Below are 26,924 nucleotides of genomic sequence, written 5' to 3'. Positions count from 1 at the left end.
AAATGGAGGTATTTTGGATATAAAAATAATCTTTATGGAACAAAAGGAACATTTATTGTGTAACTGGGAGTCTCGTGAGTGCAAACATATGAAGATCATCAAAGGTAAGCGATTCATTTTATTCATTATTATTTTATTCGGCTTTCGTCAAAAAGTTTTTTAGAAATCTGACATGCCAGGTGGATTAACAACAAGCTAAGCTGTGTTTTGCTATATTGCACTTGTGATTTCATGAAATGTAAATATTTTTAGTAATTTAATTTGAATTTGGCGCTCTGCAATTCAGCGGATGTTGATGAAAATGATCCCGGTAACGGGATGGGTGCATCAAGAAGTTAACCTAAAATGTTGATAAACTATTAGGCTGTCACATTATAGGCGCAGCAATGTGCATACGGCAGTAGGCTATAATCAAATGTTCCATTAGCAGGAAAACACCATTCTCAAAAGTGACCACAAATACGATTATGCACGATTATTATAAAAGGTGAAAATTAATTTTATGGTGAAAATGATCTTCTCCAAACTTGAAACTCAAGCTCTGCATATGTATGCCAGTTAGGCTCTACACCGCTTGTAAAGCAGATTAATGTGCTTGATTTTAAGAGGTTATTAGACCACTTTAGTTGTGATACAAACCTTAACAAAAAACACAAGCCTATGGGCTAGGCTACATGCAGCATGCGCTGTTTGTCTTAAGCTGGGCATCATTCACAAATGATAGACTAATATTGTCACCCATCAAGACCATTCTTGATTTAATCTTGTCTTTACATATAGTAAATAATATGTGTGTGAAAATTGGACCATTATCATGCACCTGTCTCGAAACAGGGGCAGCGGGAAAAAAATACATGTCATCTATCCACTTAAATAGCGAATGGAGGATGCTTTCCTGTGGTTCATTTTCATGCCAGCCAGGTAGGCTATACTCCTGTTGTAAAGATAAGCAATGTACTTAATATTTTCTTAACATTAGGAAAGTTGAGAAATAAATGTAGTAGGCCTAGCCTATAGAAAGCGGATGGGATACTCCTCTTTTTAAGAGGCCATCACTCTGTTTTCTCACGCAATTGCATAGCCGTTAGAAATGTTGCGCAACATGAGCGTTGAAGTGAAGTGTTTGATTAGATTTTCGATACATTTGCATTGATGCCAGATTGATTAGAGGGACATAATAGTGCGGGGGTACCAGGCAGTTAACAAGTTTGGTAGGTTATTAATGACCATCAGCAGCATCAGAGCTTGGAGAAGCCTAATTACCATGAGTACGGTCACATGGAATTTGACTGCCATCAAGACTCGTGACCGCAGGTGTGGCAGTAATACAGTCACCGTACCAGTTCTAGGTTCAACCAAAGAGAGCTGTCTAAGACTCCCTCAAAGCTGTCTAATCTGAACCCTCTGACCTCAGGGCAGGCAAGAAACGAAAGGTTAAACAAACACTTAAGAAAAAGACCTTTGGGCGAATATGAAGCATGGAGACAGGAATGAGAAAAGCATTTGACTAGGCCTAGGAGAAGTCCATTTCTGGGACAATTATAAAAATACATGTGTGGTAAGATGTTCATAGACACGTCATAACATTTACATATATTTGCACACAACAGGCTTTGCAGATAAACAAAGAAAAAGAAGAGCATATATTACCATGACATGATTGGTGGTTAGAGACAGACATGCACTGATCCATTACTGAAAATGCAAACAGAGGACGCTTGCATCAAGAAATTGCAAATTCACAAGGTGTTAACGGCATCCATGTTGAAGTGGAAAAGCAAAAGTATCCCTCCTGTCCAAATGGTCCTTGTGAGATCCATATACTATACAGTATGTTACAAGTTTGCATGTTTTTTGTTTGTCAAGAACGAAACCACCCCAAAAGCTTGAAAAAGGAGTCAACCCACCTCAGAAACATGCCACTGTTAATATCAGAGGAAAACAAGGATTCCAGAGAAATGACAACTCCACCCACACAAGTCATTACCCATCTAGTGACATCATGCACGCCAGGCAGACCACCATAGGCTTGCAACAGCCCTGGTGAGTGTGGTGTATAGCCCCCCCCCCCCCCCCATAACTTATCTCCTTCTACTCCGATACTTTATAGTGTGATCTGACGTACAGGGAGGTGAGGTTGGGTGGTGAGAAAACTGGTAAAGTGTTGGTCTCTTGCGATGTATAGTTCCAGCATGCATGCTTGTGAGTGTGTGTCTGTGTGTGCTGCCATGCTATAAGGAAGGTAGAGTAGAATAGATCTGCAAAGCCAAGGTATAGGGATCATCATATATAATGATCACATATATCGCTCTGCACTACCTCCAGACACCGACTCCAACCAGACTCGCACAGCCTCATGACGGGCGGATGTGTTGGCGGGGGCTACATTTAAAACAAACATGGTTGGGACAGGATATTAACAGAACAGACACATGGGAAATAAATAACAGAACAAAGCCAAACCAAATGAACAGACAGAATAAACAAAAGGGATAAATAAAGGAAGGAACCCGGGGTGTGATTGGTGACCTTTGATCAGACCAAGTGAAACCTGTGTCTCTCTGTCCATCGGTCACAACCCCAGACTCCTTAACGTCAACACTGAGACACAACATAAATGCTCAACAAAAGAAAGCAGGACAATCAAAACCACAGATAATTATAGACAAGAGGTTGGTTAGTGTGGAAGGGTTGCTCCTCCTGGCCCAGACACACACAGCAGTAGCCAGTCTGATGAGAGACACTGGTCCCCAACCAGGAGACCCACAGTCAGGGAGCAAAGGGGCTGGCCTGGGAAGTGTACCCAGGGATTAGCTCCTCTGGGCTGGGTTACCTGTGGAGGAGGGCTGGGAGGCTGAGGCAGGAGGCCCCTCCGACAGCACGGAGACTCCTCTGATATTCTTAATGACTGTAGGATCCACAGGCTGCGGCACTTGCTGGATCGGCAGGTATCTGGCTGTATGGAGGTGTAGGGGGTGGACCGTATATGGTTGGTGTGTGTGGATTTGAGATCCATATTGTATGAAGTGTAAGAGAGTCGTTGAGCAATGGGGGTAGGAACACCAAGGGAAACAGACAGGACAGAACGGGAAAAGAGAGGGATAAGAGAGAGAAGGTATAGAGGTGATTTTAGACCAGTAGGAGACAGTACGGTTGAAATGTGATATACCACAGGAAGGAGATGGAGGCTGCATGCAATAGTGTCCTGGAACAACAGTAGCAGCTTTACAGTAAAATATTATGAATCAGAAAGACAAAGTCTCTACCATGGTAAAACTGTTGACTGACTAAAAAAGGAACACTGTACATGTTCTTAGTAGAAGTGGATTATTACAAAAACAAAGTTGCAAGAAAACAAGTTAATAGGAAGAACGTTAAGGGGTAGAATAAAACAGGTAGAGATACTTCAGCATGAGAATGTAAAACAGAGAATTAACAATAACCGTCCTTCTCAGTCAAAATTCCACAATTCAAACATAACCATGCCAACCCAACACTGCAGGAGAAAGCCTGGTAAAAAGAAACAAATCCAACACAAGAGTTAATGAATGAGAATGTCCCTTCACTCGTCATTAAGTGTGCAAACCCCATCAGCAGGCAGTGGTGCTACCTTTAAATGTACCTGTATTCTCTTCATCTTTGAGGTTCTCCAGCCATACGCCTGACTGGAGCTCCCTCTCCCACGGGCAGTACTCCCCCTCTGCCAGTAGGGGGAGACATGCCCCACAACAGACAGACAGACAGGCAGACAGGCAGACAGGGAGAGGGGGGAGGAGACACAGAGAAGATGAGGAAAACAATGACTTCACAGTGACAGGTGAAAGAGGAATACTTTTCTTTAAAAAACAGATTTAGAGAGATAAGAGTACCAATAGTCAGAGTTAAGATGAAGACAGAATGTTCACATACAAATGAGGAAGACATCATAGGGAAAACACTGACACCAGTTTACTGTAGAACCCACTGACTGAGTGACTAGACAGGTCTGCTACATTCCAAATCGCACATATCATAATTTTTTATTTTTTTTATTTCATGACAGAATATCAGCACTCCAAACAGGACATCTGAAAACTGAACCTGTAGATAACGACATACAGTAGACACACTTTGTAAACTTTAAATTGTCACGTAATAAAAAAGAAAAAACTATTTTACCATCACTCGATTCCTCCTCATCGTCCTCCTCTTCCTCCTCCTCCACCTTTAGGTCTCTAACAATTTGAGCCCTGTCCTCTCCCCCGGCCCCTGGGTCGCTGTCGGTCTTCAGCTTAGCATGGATCTCCACAGCCTCTTTCCAGGGTACCCCTCCCAGGTCTGAGGGGCTGGGGGGCTCCTGCTGCTCCTCCTCCTCATGGTCCTCATCCTCCTGGTCCTCCTCCTCCATGTCAGACTCAGAGCTGCTGTAGGAGTGCAAGAGAGGCAGATGTTAAAGCAAGCAGGGAAGGAGAGGATATATACACACACACCAACACTTACTGGCACCGTATATATCCAATACTTTACAAGCACTGACATGCCAGCATGCAATATTAAATTATAATTTAAGCATCAGCCACAGTTTGTGTGCATTACAATACAAATCGGAGGGCATGTTGTCCGGTCCTCTGGCAGTCTCTATGGGGTGCCACAGGGTTCAATTCTCGGGCCGACTCTTCTCTCTGTATATATCAATGATGTTGCTCTTGCTGAGGGCGATTCGCTGATCCACCTCTACGCAGACGACACCATTCTGTATACTTCTGGCCCTTCCTTGGACACTGTGCTATCTAACCTAACCAAACAAGCTTCAATGCCATACAACACTCCTTCCGTGGCCTCCAACTGCTCTTAAACGCTAGTAAAACCAAATGCATGCTTTTAAACCGTTCGCTGCCTGCACCCGCACGACCGACTAGCATCACCACCCTGGATGGTTCCGACCTAGAATAGGTGTCTGGCTAGACTGTAAACTCTCCTTCCAGACTCATATCAAACATCTCCAATCCAAAATCAAATCTAGAGTCGGCTTTCTATTCCGCAACAAAGCCTCCTTCACTCACGCCGCCAAACTTACCCTAGTAAAACTGACTATCCTACCGATCCTCGACTTCGGCGATGTCATCTACAAAATAGCTTCCAGTACTCTACTCAGCAAACTGGATGCAGTTTATCACAGTGCCCTCCGTTTTGTTACCAAAGCACCTTATACCACCCACCACTGCAACCTGTATGCTCTAGTCGGCTGGTCCTCGCTACATATTCGTCGCCAGACCCACTGGCTCCAGGTCATCTACAAGTCCATGCTAGGTAAAGCTCCGCCTTATCTCAGTTCACTGGTCACGATGGCAACACCCACCCGTAGCACGCGCTCCAGCAGGTGTATCTCACTGATCATCCCTAAAGCCAACACCTCATTTGGCCGCCTTTCCTTCCAGTTCTCTGCTGCCTGTGACTGGAACGATTTGCAAAAATCGCTGAAGTTGGAGACTTTTATCTCCCTCACCAACTTCAAACATCTGCTATCTGAGCAGCTAACCGATCGCTGCAGCTGTACATAGTCCATCGGTAAATAGCCCACCCAATTTACCTACCTCATCCCCATACTGTTTTTATTTATTTACTTTTATGCTCTTTTGCACACCAGTATCTCTACCTGCACATGACCATCTGATCATTTATCACTCCAGTGTTAATCTGCTAAATTGTAATTATTAGCCTACCTCCTCATGCCTTTTGCACACAATGTATATAGACTCTTTTTTTATTTGTTATTGACTTGTTTATTGTTTACTCCATGTGTAACTCTGTGTTGTCTGTTCACACTGCTATGCTTTATCTTGGCCAGGTCGCAGTTGTAAATGAGAACTTGTTCTCAACTAGCCTACCTGGTTAAATAAAGGTGAAATAAAATAAAACATAGGCCTAAACTGGTGAGATTCAACAGTTGCTCCCACTAGCCATGCCCTCGCAGAGCTGACTGTCCCTCTGTCTTACCTGGAGCCCAGCTCTGCGTGTTTGTCCTTGTCCAGCACGCTGCTCAGGTTGTGTTCAGCCAGCGTCTCCTCGGGCACCTCCTCCAGATCTTCCTCCCGCTGTAGAGAGAGACGGTAGTTCTCCAGCTCGATGCGCTCCGGCGTGCCCCGCAGACGCTTAGGCAGGCTGGGCTCCTGCAGCCCGTTGACCTCTGGGACTGGGGTGGATCGTGGAGGGGCGAGGTCGGACGGTTGTCGGGGAAAGAAAACAAGACAGGCTTTCTAAGAATCAGATGGGTAGCATGATTGAGGAGAGGAGCTGGAGGGATACAGCAGTGTAAGAGCCATGCAAGGTGTAGACACTAGGAAGGCTCGGGAATCATTCAAACTGGGGCTATCCTTATCTCCAAGTCCAGTTTACTGTACCTACTGTATAACATTCTAGCAACCACATCTTTCCAGAATCACGTTTCCATCTATGTTTCTTCCATGACTATAGTTGAGCACTAATTTTGTATGAACTGATGTGTGTCATGTTTGAGCCATTGTTATGTTTGTATACACATGTCTTTAGATTCTAGGACAAACAGACAAAACCACACAGTCATTCTAATAATTTATTGCATTCATTGTTTTTCCTACAGTAGCTCACAAATATAATAGATTTATTATAGACATTATAATATATATGTATTATATAACATAAGGCTGGTACTACTTTGCCTTTTCCCATCCTTCCTAGCAAGTCTTAAAACTGACAGTCTAATACAGGGATGGGCAACTAGTGTCCCAAATCCGTACCCTGTTGTAGTAAACATGGTCAATTTACCGACTGGGGGGCCCACATTGACTTTGTTTTCACTTTCACTCAGATATCATATTAATATGGCATTAGTCAGGGCAAAATGCATTGAATTGCAGTAAATTAGCTTAAAAACGGCTAACATTTCTCTCCACCCCATGACGAAATGTGTAGAATTGCAGGATGGATATGGATGTGGGTACGCAGACCTGGATCGCATTCCCTCATGATGAGTTCAGATTTTTTGTGGCTCCAACCCCCATCAAAGTTTCCCATTCCTGGTCTAGTAGAATCAGTCTAAATTTGAGATGAGATCATCCACTTGCATAGGGCACGGCAACACTTAAAAATGTGTTCTTTAAAATGATAAATGTAGCTTAAAATAAGGTGAGAGAAACTTACCAACAGAAAATGTGTTGTAAGCAATGGCCGCATGCAACCCTCACTAAAGCATGGTTTGGTGAGGCAGAGTGTGATATTTCATTTGTTTTCATGCGATGGCGCATGTGGTGACAGTTTGTCAGATTAGTGAAACTGAAGAATGCAGAACTCTAGTATCAGAGGGACATTTAGAAGTCAATAGAGCCTGCATCACAGTCTCATGAGACAATAAATTCATGAGCCAATGAATTCTATTCGACTAACCTCAGTTTTAAAGATAGGGATTACCACAGGTTAGCATGTGTTATGAAATGATCAATGTTAGCCATTAATAGAAACTATATAAACAAAATGATGTGGACACCCTTTAAATAAGTGGATTTGGCTATTTGGCTATTTCAGCCACACCCGTTGCTGACAAGTGTATAAAATCGAGCGCATGGCCATGCAATCTCCATAGCCAAACACTGTCAGTAGAATGGCCTTAATGAAGAGCTCAGTGACTTTCAATGTGGCACCGTCATAGGATGTCACCTTTCCTACAAGTCAGTTGGTCAAATTTCTTCCATGCTAGAGCTGCCCCAGTCAACTGTAAGTGCTGTTATTGTGAAATAGGAATTTCTGGGAGCAATAACGGATGAGCAGCAAAGTGGTAGGCCACAGAAGCTCACAGAACAGGACTGCCGAATGCTGAAGCGCGTAGCGTGTAAAAATCGTCTGTGCTAGGTTGCAACACTACCATGTTCCAAACTGCTTCTGGAAGCAACGTCAGCACAAGAACTGTCCGTTGGGAGCTTCATGAAATGGGTTTCAATGGCCGAGCAGCCGCACACAAGCCCAAGATCACAGCGTTGGCTGGAGTGGTGTAAAGCTCACCGCAATTGGACTCTGAAGCAGAGGAAAAGTGTTCTCTGGAGTGATGAATCACGCTTCACCATAATTGTTTTATTTAACCTTTATTTAATTAGGCAAGTCAGTTAAGAACAAATTCTTATTTACAATGATGGCCTACCCCGACCAAACCCTAACAACACTGGGCCAATTGTGCATTGCCCAACTGGCAGTCCGACGTAAGGAAACTATGTTTGGCTGATGCCAGGCAAACCCTACATGCCTGAATGCATAGTGCCAACTGTAAGTTTGGTGGAGGATGAATAATGGTCTGGGGCTGTTTTTCATGCTTCAGGCTAGGCCCATTAGATCCAGTGAAGGGAAATCCTAATGCTAGAGCATACAAAGACATTCTAGACGATTCTGTGCTTCTAGCTTTGTGGCAACAGTTTGGGGAAGGCCCTTTCCAGTTTCAGCACGACAATGCCCCAGTTCACAAAGCAAGGTCCATACAGAAATGGTTTGTTGAGATCGGTGTGGAAGAACTTGACTGGCCTGAACAGAGCTCTGACCTCAAACCCATCGAACACCTTTGGATGATTGGAACGCCGACTGCGAGCCAGGCCTAATCGCCCAACATCAGTGCCTGACCTCACTAATGCTTGTGGCTGAATGGAAGCAATTCCCCGCAGCAATGTTCCAACATAAAGTGGAACGCCTTCCCAGAAGAGTAGGGACTAGAGGTCGACGATTAATCGGAATGGACGATTAATTAGGGCCGATTTCAAGTTGTTGTTTTTTTTACACCTTTATTTAATCGTTATTTAACTAGGCAAGTCAGTTAAGAACACATTCTTATTTTCAATGACGGCCTAGGAACGAGGCAGAATGACATCTTGCAACCTTACAGTTAACTACGCTAACGCTCTAACCACCTGCATCACGAGGAGCCAGCCTGTTGCACGAATGCAGTAAGCCAAGGTAAGTTGCTAGCTAGCATTAAACATATCTTATAAAAAACAATCAATCAACGACTGTCGTTGCTCCAATGTGTACTTAACCATAAACATCAATGCCTTTCTTAAAATCAATACAAAAGTAGATATTTTGAAACCTGCATATTTAGCTAAAAGAAATCCAGGTTAGCAGGTAATATTAACCAAATTGTGTCACGTCTCTTGCATTCATTGCAAGCAGAGTCAGGGTATATGCAACCGTTTGGGCCGACTGGCTCTTTGCGAACTTATTTGCCAGAATTTTACGTAATTATGATGTAACAGGAATATTTAGACTCATGGATGCCACCAGTTAAATAAAATACGGAACAGAATAAACGTTTTGTTTTCGAGGTGATAGTTTCCGGACTTGACCCAAGGCTCGTATTTATGTGTGTTTATTATACACTGCTCAAAAAACATCCTTGATCTGAATGAATGAAATGTTCTTATTAAATACTTTTTTCTTTACATAGTTGAATGTGCTGACAACAAAATCACACAAAAATGATCAATGGAAATCAAATTTATCAACCCATGGAGGTCTGGGTTTGGAGTCACACTCAAAATCAAAGTGGAAAACCACACCACAGGCTGATCCAACTTTGATGTAATGTCCTTAAAACAAGTCCAAATTAGGCTCAGTAGTGTGTGTGGCCTCCACGTGCCTGTATGACCTCCCTACAATGCCTGGGCATGCTCCTGATGAGGTGGCGGATGGTCTCCTGAGGGATCTCCTCCCAGACCTGGGCGAAAGCATTCGCCAACTCCTGGACAGTCTGTGGTGCAACGTGGCGTTGGTGGATGGAGCGAGACATGATGTCCCAGATGTGCTCAATTGGATTTAGGTCTGGGAAACGGGCGGGCCAGTCCATAGCATCAATGCCTTCCTCTTGCAGGAACTGCTGACACACTCCAGCCACATGACGTCTAGCATTGTCTTGCAGTAGGAGGAACCCAGGGCCAACCACACCAGCATATGGTCTCACAAGGGGTCTGAGGATCTCATCTCGGTACCTAATGGCAGTCAGGCTACCTCTGGCGAGCACATGGAGGGCTGTGCGGCCCCCCAAAGAAATGCCACCTCACACCATGACTGACCCACCGCCAAACCGGTCATGCTGGAGCATGTTGCAGGCAGCAGAACGTTCTCCACGGCGTCTCCAGACTGTCACGTCCGTCACATGTGCTCAGTGTGAACCTGTTTTCATCTGTGAAGAGCACAGGGCGCTAGTGGCGAATTTGCCAATCTTGGTGTTCTCTGGCAAATGCCAAACGTCCTGCACGGTGTTGGGCTGTAAGCACAACCCCCACCTGTGGATGTCGGACCCTCATACCACCCTCATGGAGTCTGTTTCTGACTGTTTGAGCAGACACATGCACATTTGTGGCCTGCTGGAGGTCATTTTGCAGGGCTCTGGCAGTGCTCCTCCTTGCACAAAGGCGAGGTAGCGGTCCTGCTGCTGGGTTGTTGCCATCCTACGGCCTCCTCCACGTCTCCTGATGTACTGGTCTGTCTCCTGGTAGCGCCTCCATGCTCTGGACACTACGCTGACAGACACAGCAAACCTTCTTGCCACAGCTCGCATTGATGTGCCATCCTGGATGAGCTGCACGACCTGAGCCACTTGTGTGGGTTGTAGCCAGGAAGCATAGGAACTGAGAAGTGGTCTGTGGTCACCACCTGCAGAATCACTCCTTTATTGGGGGTGTCTTGCTAAATGCCTATAATTTCCACCTGTTGTCTATTCCATTTGCACAACAGCATGTGAAATTTATTGTCAATCAGTGTTGCTTCCTAAGTGGACAGTTTGATTTCACAGAAGTGTGATTGACTTGGAGTTACATTATGTTCCCTTTATTTTTTTGAGCAGTGTAGTTAAGTCTATGATTTGATATTTAATAGAGCAGTCTGACTGAGGGGTGGTAGGCAGCAGCAGGCTCGTAATAGTCAAAGGTATATGGTTTAGAGAGAAATAGTCGACGCGTCATAATTCCTGTAATAACTTGCGGCTGAACTTGAAAGAGGTTCCTTCGTTATTTTACCGTTCATGTCTTCCATAGAGAATGTATTGATCTACTTCAGATAAGGTCTGTGTTTCGTGCAGGTTAGGGTTCAGGCTTAAACCACCTCGGCATTTTGATACCCGTGTAAATCTCACTAGGATAAGGTAACGTTTGTCAAAATATTTTCAGAAATCCACTCTACAAAAAAAAAAAGATCTTTGCTTATATTTAGCCAATATTGATCAGAGTTACCTTGTCTTATGGATATCTACACAGTTATAAAATTGGCAAGGTGGTGTAAGCCTACACGTAACACAGACCTTATTTTAAGTGAATCTAAAAATATCCTATGGAATAAATTAATGAAGGAACCGCTTTTCAGATTTTGCTAGAAGGTGTCATGGGAATTATGACTCGCACTTTGGAAGTCAATTCTTACCATGTCCATTATTAAAATAGGATTTCCTGCATATAGAAATGACAGTTTTTGTTTTCAACATTCATCACAGGTAACTTAAACTCTATTTTTATTCAAACAGTTGAGAGTATTTGTCTACTAAGCAGACTCTTCAGTATCATTGTCACTTCAGAGCTGTGTGTGTGTGTTTTACAGATGGCAGAGAAAAGCAGAGCACCAGTGTGGGACTATTACATGGAATTGGCACCAGGGAAAGCAAGGTGTCTTATTTGTGATAAAGATGTAAGCATGGGGTCAGCAACGGCTAAATCAAAAAATGCCACCATCCTGTGGAATCACCTTAAGAACACCCACCCAAAAGCCCATAATATGTATTATATTAAGTTAAAATAAAAGTGTTCATTGTTCATTCAGTATTGTTGCAATTGTCATTATTACAATAATGTGTATATATGTACACTTTTTTATTTATTTATGATTATTTCTTTCTTAAAGCGGCCGATGAATCGGTATCGGCTTTTTTTTGGTCCTCCAATAAATCGGTATCGGCGTTGAAAAATCATAATCGGTCGACCTCTAGTGGAGACTATTATAGCAGTAAAGTGGGGACCAACTCCGTATTAAATGTACATGATTTTGGAGTGAGATGTTTGACGAGCAGGTGTCCACATATTCTTGTAGTGTATACATCATGTTTGCGGCCTGCCTCCTCTTATTACCAAGTATAAAAATGTTCTAGTAGTTGTGGGATGAATGCCTTATACTTACCTTAAATCTAATACTAGCCTAGCAGGCCTACAGATTTCTTAATGAAGTAATCTAAGCTACAAACTTCACACTAGATAATTAGCCGTACATTAGATACAGTGCCTTGCGAAAGTATTCGGCCCCCTTGAACTTTGCGACCTTTTGCCACATTTCAGGCTTCAAACATAAAGATATAAAACTGTATTTTTTTGTGAAGAATCAACAACAAGTGGGACACAATCATGAAGTGGAACGACATTTATTGGATATTTAAAACTTTTTTTTAACAAATCAAAAACTGAAAAATTGGGCGTGCAAAATTATTCAGCCCCTTTACTTTCAGTGCAGCAAACTCTCTCCAGAAGTTCAGTGAGGATCTCTGAATGATCCAATGTTGACCTAAATGACTAATGATGATAAATACAATCCACCTGTGTGTAATCAAGTCTCCATATAAATGCACCTGCACTGTGATAGTCAAATCTGGCCTTTATCACAAATGGCCTTTATCACAAATCTGGCCTTTATGGAAGAGTGGCAAGAAGAAAGCCATTTCTTAAAGATATCCATAAAAAGTGTCGTTTAAAGTTTGCCACAAGCCACCTGGGAGACACACCAAACATGTGGAAGAAGGTACTCTGGTCAGATGAAACCAAAATTGAACTTTTTGGCAACAATGCAAAACGTTATGTTTGGCGTAAAAGCAACACAGCTCATCACCCTGAACACACCATCCCCACTGTCAAACATGGTGGTGGCAGCATCATGGTTTGGGCCTGCTTTTCTTCAGCGGGGACAGGGAAGATGGTTAAAATTGATGGGAAGATGGATGGAGCCAAATACAGGACCATTCTGGAAGAAAACCTGATGGAGTCTGCAAAAGACCTGAGACTGGGACGGAGATTTGTCTTCCAACAAGACAATGATCCAAAACATAAAGCAAAATCTACAATGGAATGGTTCAAAAATAAACATATCCAGGTGTTAGAATGGCCAAGTCAAAGTCCAGAACTGAAAACTGCTGTTCACAAATGCTCTCCATCCAACCTCACTGAGCTCGAGCTGTTTTGCCAGGAGGAATGGGAAAAAATGTCAGTCTCTGGATGTGCAAAACTGATAGAGACATACCCCAAGCGACTTACAGCTGTAATCACAGCAAAAGGTGGCGCTACAAAGTATTAACTTAAGGGGGCTGAATAATTTTGCACGCCCAATTTTTCAGTTTTTGATTTGTTAAAAAAGTTTGAAATATCCAATAAATGTCGTTCCACTTCATGATTGTGTCCCACTTGTTGTTGATTCTTCACAAAAAAATACAGTTTTATATCTTTATGTTTGAAGCCTGAAATGTGGCAAAAGGTTGCAAAGTTCAAGGGGGCCGAATACTTTCGCAAGGCACTGTACATCAACCTACACGTTTCATCTGTAGAATCTATAAAGTATATGCAAGATAAATGCAGCATTTAGCAAAACCAGTGTATGTGTTAGAATGCAAAGAGGGATGCAGGAAGACAGACAGGACACCCACTGATGGTAGAGTTAGAGATGAGGGGCAGGGTGACTTTCACAATGGACCAATCACAAGCCCTGTTTCAAGCACTAGCTCTCAGCTTCAGGCTACTCTGATAGGAGGGTGAAAAGGTAAAGCTTTACAAAGAACCAATCACAAGCAGTGATACAGGCATGCTCTACTGAGAAGGTCAAATAGGACAAGGTAAAACTAAGGAAGTCAGAGAGCACTACAGGTTACAATCACAATAGAGTTGGGCCTTCAATTAAAGCACAGGCAGGCAAAAGAGCATACTCAACACATTTGTTGAGTAATAAAACATATTTAATATTATAATTAAATTAATATAAATATTACATTTAATGTACAACTATTTATCAATTCAACAGGTTACTGTTAAATTACTTAATTTGTTAAATGACTAATAACAGTGAGAAAATCTAAGTAATTACAGTATAATTAAGTCTTAAAAACCCACAGAAGCGAACAGCGAAGGCTCATCATTTTGCCTGACTGTTATTTTAATTTCCCAGCTGAGAAAGATCGAAGATGATGCACCATTCTTTTAAAATGTAGCTGCCAGCGGGGGCTACTATATTGACCAAAAGGGGAGGGAATGCTGCATCTTCAAGAAAAAACCAACACACCACAAGCACAGAATCACAGAAATAACATCAATAGGACAGCAAGCTATACGAAAGAGGAATGGAGGACGCTAGCTAACATTCACTCAGAGTCATTAGTTGTGAAGTAAAGCCACAGGTCATATGAGGGAGGGGGATACAGTATGTTCTATGGGTACTGTAGTACATCATGCTACAGGTCATGCTAGGAGATTGAGCAAGGCGTTGAGGGTGAAACAGCAGAAGAGGTAGATACAGTAGGTATACAGAAGCTGAGAGTTGAGGAAGTTTAGCTCCACCTGGTGGTAGGTCCAGGACAGGGTGCAGCGGAGGGTGCGCAGGGGCCCCTCCCCCAACCATCGAGCCCGGGCCAGTGAGGCCAGGCGGGGCAGTGGCCCCACAGCTAGAGGTGAGGAAAGTGGGCTAGTGGGGGTACCTGAGGTCTGGCGCTCAGCGGGAGACAGGGATGCCATCTCCCCCCTCCCCGGGGAGTCCACGGTGACCATGACGGGCAAGGACGCCTGGTTGTCCTGAAGACAGGGGTGGAGGGGGTCAATACACACCCTACACTTCCTGATTGTCCGACATGACAGATCCAGTGAGTGTGTGGGGGGGAGAGAGGATGGGTAAGTAGTACCTTTGTATTGAGCAGAGCAGAGGTCGGTGCTGGCCTCTTCCTCTGAGCCTGACCAGACAAGCGGTAACAGTAGTGCGGCTTGCAGTAAAACTTCCCTGCAGGAGACAAAAACAGAGAAATATCAAATCAGCGCAAAACAAAACACCTTTCCAGATCAGCCTGCATTCCCCTCATCTGGCTGTTGTATAATCTTTAGTACGGTGAAAGCATCTGTGTGTATTAGACTATGCTGTTCATAGATAGACACTATTATTGTCCTCCTTCGCTCCCTAAGTTCCCAGTGGGCATTCTGGAGTCTGCTCTACCAGTGGGATGACTGGGATCACAAACTAAACAGGGAGAAACAGCCACTCCCTCATTGCTAACAATCTTCCACTTGTTCAATGAGCACAACAGAGACCTTAACACCCATAGAGAAAAGGGAATGACATCACAAGACTGGAGCAGGCTCTATGAGGATAATGCAGGACAATCTGATAACTCTTACTGTAACCACAAGGACAAGGCTTGGTATAATTGACCATGCTAACAGTACATGTATGTCTACCTATGAGTAGGCCAACATTTCAGTCAGCATTTTCTACAGTATCATAAAATTCTCAAATGATCCCTGCTGGTCATCTATAAATGTTTGAACATCTTGAAGAACAATCTGGCCTTAATGGTCATGTACTCTTATAATCTCTACCTGGCACAGCCAGCAGAGGACTGGCAACCCTTCAGAGCCTGGTTCCTCTCCAGGGTTCTTCCTAGGTTCCTGCCCTTCTAGGGAGTTTTTCCTAGCCACAGTGCTTCTACATATGAATAGATTGCTGTTTGGGGTTTAAGGCTGGGTTTCTGTACAGCACTTTGTATCATCTGCTGATGTAAAAAGGGATTTCTAAATACATGTGATATATCTGATTGTGTGTCAGTAATGTCTGTGCCCTGTTTGAATGTTGTCAAGACAAAACAAAGTGACTGTCATTCAGTGGGGTGTTCTTGTTCACATGCAGTGAACAATGAGAGCCGGAATTCTTACTGGTTGGTAGGTGACCAAATAATTATGTCATGCAATAAAATGCTAATTAATTACTTTTAAAAAATCATACAATGTGATTTTCTGGATTTTTGTTTTAGATTCCATCTCTCACAGTTGAAGTGTACCTATGATAAAAATTACAGACCTCTACATGCTTTGTAAGTAGGAAAACCTGCAAAATCGGGAGTGTATCAAAAACTTGTTCTCCCCACTGTATCAACAGCGTATGCAAGCTAGATCTGTTCACATGTAACAAACAGATCTGGGACCAGATTACATTTGTATTGACTGAAAAGTACACTACATTATGATCATTGCGAGTGGTCTAAAGACGCATCTAGGGAGCACGTACCATCCTCCACATCGAAGGCGTAGGATGACAATCTAAGCGTCGTTCCGCAGTAGTCACACTTGAAGCAGCTACGGTGGAAGAACTTGCCCTCGGCACTCAGCCGCTCCATCACGTACACACGCTTCCGGCAGAAGAAGCACACATCACTGCCCCCGATGTTCTGGGGAAACTCCTTCCTCAGGGAACCCTGTAGAGGAAGAGGGGGAAAGGAGATTAGATCAGGGGCAGGGGAGAGGTACAGAGCGATGGAGAGAGAGGGTAGGTATTTCCATGGAGCCCCAGCTTCACAACTTAGTGGGAAAATCAAACTGATCGAGAATAATGGGATCAACTGTTCCATTGATGTCAAACCATTCACAACCTAGTAGGTCATAACATGGGCCACTAAAACAAAATAAGTTTGCATTGTCAGAAACACCTGAGATTATAGCACATTTTGGATACCACAACAAACACAAGGTCAAAATGTTCCACATACACACACAGAACACTGGTCACAGAGTTAGTTTCTAAGAAACACACAATTACAAATCGTTCTCTAGAACTAGCAGGAAGTCCTAGTTACACTCATTATCCCCAAACACCACAGCTGAATTCGCAAGCTGGAGTCACTTCACTCTTGGGTCTACAACATGCCTAGTGCCCTACGACACCATTAGCTCTTACCAATTCCACCAATTCCCTCTCGTCAAGTAAGGGCTTGGGTTCCTCCTGAGGTTGAAGCTGATTGGCTATCTGATCAGCCAATAAGCTTACTCCCCCTGTGTACATCTTTAAATATCTCTATCGAGGGCAGAGAAAGAAAGAAAGGACGGTAGGATGAGAGAAAGAGACATGGAGGAAAAATAAATACATGCAAAGAATGCAAAGGAATGTGATAGGTAAGGCACTAAAGAGCACTGGAAAATAACTGATATCATGAGAGGGAAATGAAGCCATGTTTGGTTGATCAAGCGTGTAGATGTGTCGGCTCACCAATCCAATGAACTGCTTTGAATTAGTGTTTTCAAATATGTGCAAACCTGCATAGAACTCTTGAACCCTCATTTACACTAATAAAGCCATGAGACACACCACCACATGCAGTGTCTGACAGAAAAGGTGCTTGGAGTTTAACCATTACAACACCAGTGATGTCTACACACCATTACTTTAATGAGGAGCAACAGCTGTTGACTAGTATGCATTCCTGTATGCATTGTCCACATGCTTGTTAGGACACACATTGGAAATCAGTTCAATCACATATCAGAGGACAGGCAGTGAGTTATTTGGACCATCTCCCAGAGGCAATGAGTGTGTTAGAGTCAGCCCCACTGCAGATCTCCTCAGGAGGGAGAGGGTACCTGTCGGAGCGTTTCAGGGGAGGAGAGGGGGCTCTCTGGGCTATGGCTGCGTGACAGGTGCCACTGTTCTATAAAGAAACGTGAGCGCTTTCTCTTAGGCTCCAGGGGAAAGAAAGAAATGAGAGGACAATTAAGGCAGGAGGACTTGGCATGAGAACAAAGAGAATAGGCAAAGATGCAAGACAAGCTGATATGGAAAACCCTTGGCTGGGTCATATTCTAATTCTACATAACACGAATGACAGATACTGAGTAAACAATAGGATTAATGGCAGTGTTTTATTTATAGTTGTATTACTCGATCTGACATTAATGACATCTTGTAAAGTAACTCAGGAGATCAGAGATCAGGTCAGTTATTTTGGTAAAGTCCTCAACTTTGAACCCAGGCCAAGGCTATTGAGTGGTGTGTATCACCTGTGGCTTTGTCGGCTTGCTTTGAAACTGCGAGGCAAGCTGCTCAGCCCTCTCCTGTATACTAAGGCTATGTAACAGCATTTGGTCATCAGAGCGCAGAAGCTCTAGCTCCTGCAGAAGAACACATTATTAGATTACAAAGAACAGAATAGGACTGGTAAGGAAGAATTTAGCCAATGCGCAAAGCATCCCATGCTCCACACAACATCCAAATTATTTAACATTTACAGTGCCTTGCGAAAGTATTCGGCCCCCTTGAACTTTGCGACCTTTTGCCACATTTCAGGCTTCAAACATAAAGATATAAAACTGTATTTTTTTGTGAAGAATCAACAACAAGTGGGACACAATCATGAAGTGGAACGACATTTATTGGATATTTCAAACTTTTTTAACAAATCAAAAACTGAAAAATTGGGCGTGCAAAATTATTCAGTCCCTTTACTTTCAGTGCAGCAAACTCTCTCCAGAAGTTCATTGAGGATCTCTGAATGATCCAATGTTGACCTAAATGACTAATGATGATAAATACAATCCACCTGTGTGTAATCAAGTCTCCGTATCAATGCACCAGCACTGTGATAGTCTCAGAGGTCCGTTAAAAGCGCAGAGAGCATCATGAAGAACAAGGAACACACCAGGCAGGTCCGAGATACTGTTGTGAAGAAGTTTAAAGCCGGAGTTGGATACAAAAAGATTTCCCAAGCTTTAAACATCCCAAGGAGCACTGTGCAAGTGATAATATTGAAATGGAAGAAGTATCAGACCACTGCAAATCTACCAAGACCTGGCCGTCCCTCTAAACTTTCAGCTCATACAAGGAGAAGACTGATCAGAGATGCAGCCAAGAGGCCCATGATCACTCTGGATGAACTGCAGAGATCTACAGCTGAGGTGGGAGACTCTGTCCATAGGACAACAATCAGTCGTATATTGCACAAATCTGGCCTTTATGGAAGAGTGGCAAGAAGAAAGCCATTTCTTAAAGATATCCATAAAAAGTGTTGTTTAAAGTTTGCCACAAGCCACCTGGGAGACACACCAAACATGTGGAAGAAGGTGCTCTGGTCAGATAAAACCAAAATGGAACTTTTTGGCAACAATGCAAAACGTTATGTTTGGCGTAAAAGCAACACAGCTGAACACACCATCCCCACTGTCAAACATGGTGGTGGCAGCATCATGGTTGGGCCTGCTTTTCTTCAGCAGGGACAGGGAAGATGGTTAAAATTGATGGGAAGATGGATGGAGCCAAATACAGGACCATTCTGGAAGAAAACCTGATGGAGTCTGCAAAAGACCTGAGACTGGGACGGAGATTTGTCTTCCAACAAGACAATGATCCAAAACATAAAGCAAAATCTACAATGGAATGGTTCAAAAATAAACATATCCAGGTGTTAGAATGGCCAAGTCAAAGTCCAGACCTGAATCCAATCGAGAATCTGTGGAAAGAACTGAAAACTGCTGTTCACAAATGCTCTCCATCCAACCTCACTGAGCTCGAGCTGTTTTGCAAGGAGGAATGGGAAAAAATTTCAGTCACTCGATGTGCAAAACTGATAGAGACATACCCCAAGCGACTTACAGCTGTAATCGCAGCAAAAGGTGGAGCTACAAAGTATTAACTTAAGGGGGCTGAATAATTTTGCACGCCCAATTTTTCAGTTTTTGATTTGTTAAAAAAGTTTGAAATATCCAATAAATGTCGTTCCACTTCATGATTGTGTCCCACTTGTTGTTGATTCTTCACAAAAAATACAGTTTTATATCTTTATGTTTGAAGCCTGAAATGTGGCAAAAGGTCGCAAAGTTCAAGGGGGCCGAATACTTTCGCAAGGCACTGTATTTATCCAGGAAAGACCATTGAGGTTAGAAACTTCTTTTGTGAGAGCAACCTGATTGATTGTGATAGAGGATTTAGCCTTGTGTGCTAGGTTATTTGTGCTTGCTTTAGTTGTTTAAGTGATTTTTATGTGACAGGTTCATCTGACAGGTTCATCATATGCATACTAACAAGGGTGCCCTGACTGCTGTGCCTTGACATAACTGATCCACTATTAGCAGAGGTCACTACTCATTTATGGTGTACTTGTAAATGCTGCATTGTTGCAAAGCCACTTTCTATTTGCCATGCAGTAGAAACACAGTAGAAAAACAGGGGCAAATTCAGCTTTGGTCAGCTATTGAGGTTACTGGTTAACAGGGTGGTTACTAGTAGCCTAGCAGTTAAGAGCGTTGGACCAGTAACCAAAAGGTTTCTGGTTTGAATCCTTGAGATGACTAGGTTAAAACATTGGTTGATGAACAAGACACTTAACCCTAATTGCTCCTGTAAGTTTCTCTGGATAAGAGTGTCTGCTAAATGACTCAAACATAAAATGTAGCAGTCGGAGGAGAAATGTTATAATGCAGCTGTCCTTGATGGCAGTAGGTATATCTTATATAATTTAAAATCGAATCAATCTATCAAAAACAATCTAGTGAGTTTTCCAAGGAGCAGAGATGAGGTAATGTGTTAATATAGTTCTCCCCAGAGAGGAGGGGCTACCTGTCTGAGCGTTTCAGGGGAGGAGAGGGGGCTACCTGTCTGAGCGTTTCAGGGGAGGAGAGGGGGCTACCTGTCTGAGCGTTTCAGGGGAGGAAAGAGGGCTACCTGTCTGAGCATTTCAGGGGAGGAGAGGGGGCTACCTGTCTGAGCGTTTCAGGGGAGGAGAGGGGGCTACCTGTCTGAGCGTTTCAGGGGAGGAGAGGGGGCTCTCTGGGCTCTGGCTGTGAGACCGGTGCCACTGTTCTATAAAGAAACGTGAGGGCTTTTTCTTAGGCTCCAGGGGAAGGTGAGGACAGATAAATAATGTAGGACAGTTCAGAAAAGGCAACAGGACTGAGTTTGATGACAATGAGGAATTCGCTCTTAGCTAGAGTACAGTAGTAAACCAACACCAAAGACACTCAAACTATTTTTAAAAATGAATAAATCCACAAGGCCCATCACTTACAGATAATGAATTGACTGATTATATACGGCTCTGTTTTTTCACACAACATGCCATGGTGTTCACCTTTGGTTTCTCAGGTTTACCCTTAAACTTAGCGACTAATCTCGCAGACCTCTCCTGAATGCTAGGGATGTGAATAGGCTCTGGCTCGTCAAGCTGCGCGGGTTTCCATTTCTGCAGATTAAACGAAGGTAAGCATTGTGTGTGTTTACAGTCTGTGTGGCCAAAAAACATGATAACACTGGTTTGATGCAGTTAGCTGGTATGGTTGGCTTGAGAATTTAAGACAGGCTATGAAATAACAGACCTCTATTGACAACCCACTCTTTCAGGGGGAGTTGGGATATTTAAAAAAAACGAATTTCAAATTCACACATGTATATTAATACACACTTGTACATGTGTCAAATAGGACAAATATAAGCACCCACCAAATTATTATTTACAAATTGCACACATATCATATAATACTGTATGAGTCAGCATGCAAGCACTGCTATGGCGATAGAGATCAAACAATAGTGCCCAAACTAAACATATGAGACTAGCCTTGAAATACTGTATACTTACATACTGTAAGTCATCTGCTTACACTTTGTTGATTGTTCCAATCATATTCTGATCACAACAATCCCTTCCATCCCACACAAGCCGTGGAGCCACCCAGTCACACACACTATGCTTGTGTTGTTAGTTCCCTGAGGGTTAGCACTGACCACAGGCCCATTCAACCATGGTTACCCTGTGTGTCAGAAGGGTCTGGTCCTGGGTGGTGACTTCCTCCTCCATCACAATGCTGAAGGACACCCAGACACTTCAAAACTGACAGCTAGGGCCATGTTTCTCCGCTCATAAACAAACCACAGCATGCCATGTACAGCATCAGATCTTTCACTGCAGAGAGTATGGCAACAAGGCCTACCTACACGCTGGTCAGCCACAACACAAGAAACCCACTGACGAGAAGAACGGAAACTAAGACTAGATACAGTTCATTTTAGTTAGGTTGGAAGTCCTCAAATCAAATGTTATTGTCACATACACATGGTTAGCAGATGTTATTTCAAGTGTAGCAAAATGCTAACGTCTAGGACGTTAATATAGGGAGGGGAAGAAGAGTCACTACATTTAGCTTTCTACTTTGACGGCGCAACTGGATAGCTTGTTCGTAAGGTAAGACAAGACCTGAGAGGATAGAGGTTAGATAAAGGATCAACAAGGCAGAGGACAGGGGAGTGTGTCTGGTCTGGTATGGACTAGACAGACTGGTCACCTGTAAGTGAAGATAGAGTGAGGAGGTGGAGGAAGAGGAGGAGAGCAGAATGGTTTTCTTAGGGCAGCTCCGTGAGCCACAGGTTGACTCTGTACTGCTTCTTGGCTTGAGAGTGGAGAGGAGGACAGGCCGTCATTTGTCACTGACGTGCACAATTCCTCCATTCAACACGTGCACACACAGACACACAGCTCTGTACCCTTCAGGTGTCATATTGCCTCATCCAAATTCACTTTTGAATTCAGTGAGTCAACAAACATTCACATATTAATATCAATTTAACTAATGATTCACATCCAATAGGTTAAAACAGTAATCTGCTACAGTATCACCCTCACACTCATTCTGTAACTACCGCTGGCATTCTACCACACTACACACTCAAGGCAACACTGTTTCATCACACACAGCCACCCACTGGACACGTGAAAATTAAGGCAAATGAACCAAATTTCTTCACATTTACCAACTAATTAGTTTACAGTTAAGCAAGCATGAGAGAAATGTTTTTTTTATTTATTTTTTTACAGCCACAAAAACCTTTTGGGACACTCTTGTGAGTGAATTAGAAAAAGGCGAGAGGAATAGCATGATGAGAAAAGTATGAAATACTGTGGTGAGCGAGAGTATACTTATGTGTAGGGTTGCAAAATGTTGTTTGGAACTTTCAAAAAATTCACTAGTTTTCTAGAAATCCTGGTTGGAGGAATCCTGATCTCCTGCTTATTACCTCCTGATTCTGGGAAATCATCCAACTGGGACTTCTGAAAAACCAGGGAATTTATTGAAAGTTCCAAACTTTTTGCAACCCTACTTATACGAGTCTGAAGAGCTACTAAAACATGTACACTAATCAGTGAAAATGAGTGAGAGATAGAAAAGTGGTATTGGAGAGCCTGCTCCTGGAGAGTTACCTACCCTCCTGAAGGTTTTTACTCAAACCCGTTATAACTAACCTGATTCATCTTATCAACCAGCTAATTATTAGAATGTGGTGCGGTAGATTAGGGTTGGACTGAACACCTACGGTAGCTCTCCAGGAACAGGGCTGGAGAGCCCTGGTCTTTATGTTAATGGCTTAACGGTCTGTTAGCTAATTATTTCCACCCCAAAAATATTTTTCACAACAGACTATTTCCAACCAATTAGCTCAACTGCAGATTAGCTTTCATGGGTGAATGAAGCACAGCTCTGAACTGGCCATTTCACTTAGGGGCTCAAACTGTTAGACATAGCATATTTAATTTAAAAAGGACTAAACAAAAAAACGACAAAGCAGCTTTGATGATTAGTGCACAAGCGAACTAAGTTAAAACTTTGATGATTAGCACAATGAAGCTAACTGAGCTAAGCTGAAGTGATAGCCTTTGTCTATCAAATCAGGGGTTGTTAGCTAGCTGGTAACTAGCTATGATAGCATGGTTAACTGGTTAGTTGGAGATGGGAGACCGACTAGTAGGCAGGGACTACTACAGCGTCAGACCAGCTAGCCATACCTGCTCCCCTCTGTTGGGGAGGGTCTGACACTTGAACATCTCCTTATAGCCAAAGCTGAGCTGCTCCTGCTGTTGGGTTTGTTTCTGAGACAACATGGCAGGGGAGGGAGAGGGATAGGGATACGCCACATGAGACAAGAGAGAACATGACATCACGTCACTCACTGTCTGGAACAAACAGCACCCACACACACAGCTGGTTATTCTGACACCACACACACGGAACTACTGGTTTCATCACTCCACAGAAAATAAAGCATGCTATGTCTAGGATGAATAACAGTTAACCATCTGGACACAAAGCAGCTTTCCCCTTGTATACTACTGTAAAACACAGCAGAGAGACGGTTGGTTAAGGACATCCAGGGGTTAGACAAGGGTCTAGGGGAGGGAGGTGAAGTGTCCACTCTTTACCTGTCTCCATGCAGGGACCAGAGCTAGGCAGACAGACTCCCTGGGGGGGTCCAGGGGGGCCGGAGGCGGGGGAGGGGGCTGTGCCACAAGAAGATCCAGATAGGGCAGAGAATCCCCCTTTGACCAGTGATGAGTGACAGTCAAAGTGGCCAATAAGAGACCAGGACACAGTGAGCGCAACCAACCATGAGTCAAGTTCATGATCCATGATTGGAGGAGAGGAAGAAGAGAAAAATAGAGAGGGAAGTGAATTATCAGAAGACAGAGTTATGCTGGTTGGAAAACAAACTGGGAGCAAAAACTAAGTAAATTGTGTGTGTCATAAGAATAGCATGCTGTGTAATGTAATGTGACTACAAATGTAGGATGTTCATTAGATCAATCTTTTGATACTGAGAATGTTCAAGCAAAGCAGGAAGTACAAACTTGTAGTGTATTTAAGTTTTAAAAAGGCTTCTAAAGTTTGTAATTTCCACTAAATTTCAGACTTGATATGCCATAATGAAAAATGTTATCAACCCCTGCAAACATGTCCATTAATTATAATTCACATAATTTACATGTCCTGTTGCTCCAGGATTATTTTCCTGCTGTAACAAACTGGCTCAAATTAAGATCCTACATCTGGACAATATGACATGCATTATTATTGTACAAACTGGAACTATCTTAGGTTTGTCATTTACTATAGACTTAAGAAAAATAATATGGACACTGTGGCAAAGACATTATCAGCATTTCATGCAAAGAGCTGAGGGTCAAAGAAGTGGTGAAAAGGTGAAGCCCCGTGGTTTGAAACACCCACACAGACACACTCCACTTTCAGCCATTCTGGTGCAACACACAGTCCCAATTCAACTCAGCAGCAGCAGAATCAAATTGAATATTACCACCAGTGGGACTCAACATAAGTAGGGCTTAGCACCTATAAACCAACTTGTACTATACAGCCTCTTTGATGGGCCATGTGTAGCTGGTTATTATACCATTAGAAAAGATGACGACTCAACATTGATTTACCAATCATATTTCAGATTGTCCAAATCTGTGACCAAGAGAGAAACGCTTCTAGCATTCTGCTCGAAGCTCTAGACCTGAGGCAGGCTACTTCTAACGTGTCATCAATTCAATTTACATCAACCAAGTCTTTTGTGTATCAAAGATTGTATCAGATTTCACAACAGCAAAACACACATCCCGAGCAGGAATTTTATATTTGGCACAACTTGGGAATGCTGCCTGTGAGTTGTCTGTCTATGTCAACAATAGTAGCTTGTGTTCCACTAGCCCACAGAGCCCCCCCACTGCTCCAGGCCTGCAGTATTGCCTCTCAGGGTGACTGTCCCAGGATCAGGTCTTGAGTTGGGTCTGTAAACCCATTTCTCCCCATTGTCTGGCTCCTCCGGGACTGTCACCACTATCATCCTACCAACTGTAAGCCGCCAGGCTTAGCATTCTGGACCCGTATTCACAAAGCATCTCAGCATAGGAGTGCTGATGTAAGATCAGGTCCTTTGTAGCTCAGATGGTAGAGCATGGCTCTTGCAATGCCAGGATAGTGGGCTCGAATCCTAGGACCACCTATTAGAGGTCGACCGATTCAATCGGAATGGCCGATTAATTAGGGCCGATTTCAAGTTTTCATAACAATCGGAAATCGGTGTTTCCTTTTGGGCGCCGATTTGCCTATTTTTTTATAATACCTTTATTTAACTAGGCAAGTCAGTTAAGAACACATTCTTATTTTCAATGACGGCCTAGGAAGGGTGGGTTAACTGCCTCGTTCAGGGGCAGAATGACAGATTTTCACCTTGTCAGCTCGGGGGAACCAATCTTGCAACCTTACAGTTAACTAGTCCAACGCAAATACGACTCTCTCTCGTTGCACTCCACAAGGAGAATGCCTGTTACGCAAATGCAGTAAGCCATGGTAAGTTGCTAGCTACTATTAAACTTATCTTAGAAAAAACAATCAATCATAATCACTAGTTAACTACACATGGTTGATGATATTAAAGGTTAAATAAAATAAAAATTACTAGATATTATCTAGCGTGTCCTGCGTTGCATATAATCTGACTGAGCATACAAGTATCTAAGTATCTGACTGAGCAGTGGTAGGCAGAAGCAGGCATGTAAACATTCATTCAAACAGCACTTAAGTGCGTTTTGCCAGCAGCTCTTCGTTGTGCGTCAAGCATTGCACTGTTTATGATTACAAGCCTATCAACTCCCGAGATGAGTAACCGAAGTGAAATGGCTAGCTAGTTAGCGCGTGCTAATAGCGTTTCAAACGTCACTCGCTCTGAGCCTTCTAGTAGTTGTTCCCCTTGCTCTGCATGGGTAACGCTGCTTCGATGGTGGCTGTTGTCGTTGTGTTGCTGGTTCGAGCCCAGTGAGGGGTGAGGAGAGGGACAGAAGCTATACTGTTACACTGGCAATACTAAAGTGCCTATAAGAACATCTAATAGTCAAAGGTTAATGAAATACAAATGGTATAGAGGGAAATAGTCCTATAATTCCTATAATAACTACAACCTAAAACTTCTTACCTGGGAATATTGAAGACTCATGTTAAAAGGAACCACCAGCTTTCATACGTTCTCATGTTCTGAGCAAAGAACTGAAACGTTAGCTTTCTTACATGGCACATATTGCACTTTTACTTTATTCTCCAACACTTTGGTTTTGCATTATTTAA

At 43.1% G+C, this 26,924-nt stretch overlaps 1 protein-coding gene across 28 annotated transcripts in view; it reads right to left on the bottom strand.

Moving 5' to 3' along the window:
* LOC110498015 (protein-methionine sulfoxide oxidase mical3a) overlaps window positions 1-26,924 on the bottom strand; it is a 117,291-nt gene that overhangs the window by 34,680 nt on the left and 55,687 nt on the right. For 11 of the 28 annotated variants that reach the window (XR_005038559.1, XR_005038560.1, XM_036957300.1 and 8 more), the window contains exons 17-32: window positions 24,224-24,340; window positions 23,810-23,893; window positions 22,314-22,418; window positions 21,104-21,214; window positions 18,042-18,152; window positions 17,625-17,723; window positions 16,945-17,061; window positions 16,279-16,465; window positions 14,906-15,000; window positions 14,705-14,798; window positions 5,977-6,172; window positions 4,159-4,403; window positions 3,611-3,700; window positions 2,834-2,956; window positions 2,320-2,382; window positions 1,651-1,695 (exon numbers count right to left, since the gene is read on the bottom strand). Coding sequence is in view for 26 of the 28 variants with exons in the window: in XM_036957300.1 (XP_036813195.1) it covers window positions 1,651-1,695; window positions 2,320-2,382; window positions 2,834-2,956; window positions 3,611-3,700; window positions 4,159-4,403; window positions 5,977-6,172; window positions 14,705-14,798; window positions 14,906-15,000; window positions 16,279-16,465; window positions 16,945-17,061; window positions 17,625-17,723; window positions 18,042-18,152; window positions 21,104-21,214; window positions 22,314-22,418; window positions 23,810-23,893; window positions 24,224-24,340 (1,882 nt within the window). In the remaining 2 variants the exon portion in view is untranslated. The remainder of the gene's footprint in view (window positions 1-1,650; window positions 1,696-2,319; window positions 2,383-2,833; window positions 2,957-3,610; window positions 3,701-4,158; window positions 4,404-5,976; window positions 6,173-14,704; window positions 14,799-14,905; window positions 15,001-16,278; window positions 16,466-16,944; window positions 17,062-17,624; window positions 17,724-18,041; window positions 18,153-21,103; window positions 21,215-22,313; window positions 22,419-23,809; window positions 23,894-24,223; window positions 24,341-26,924) is intronic. The other 17 variants (XM_036957316.1, XM_036957330.1, XM_036957349.1 and 14 more) reach the window with 13 other exon arrangements.

Source organism: Oncorhynchus mykiss, chromosome 2 (assembly GCF_013265735.2).
Source record: "Oncorhynchus mykiss isolate Arlee chromosome 2, USDA_OmykA_1.1, whole genome shotgun sequence".
Taxonomy (NCBI): Eukaryota; Metazoa; Chordata; class Actinopteri; order Salmoniformes; family Salmonidae; genus Oncorhynchus; species Oncorhynchus mykiss.
Note: the sequence above shows the minus strand (reverse complement) of the source record. Positions and strands in the feature narration are given on the sequence as shown.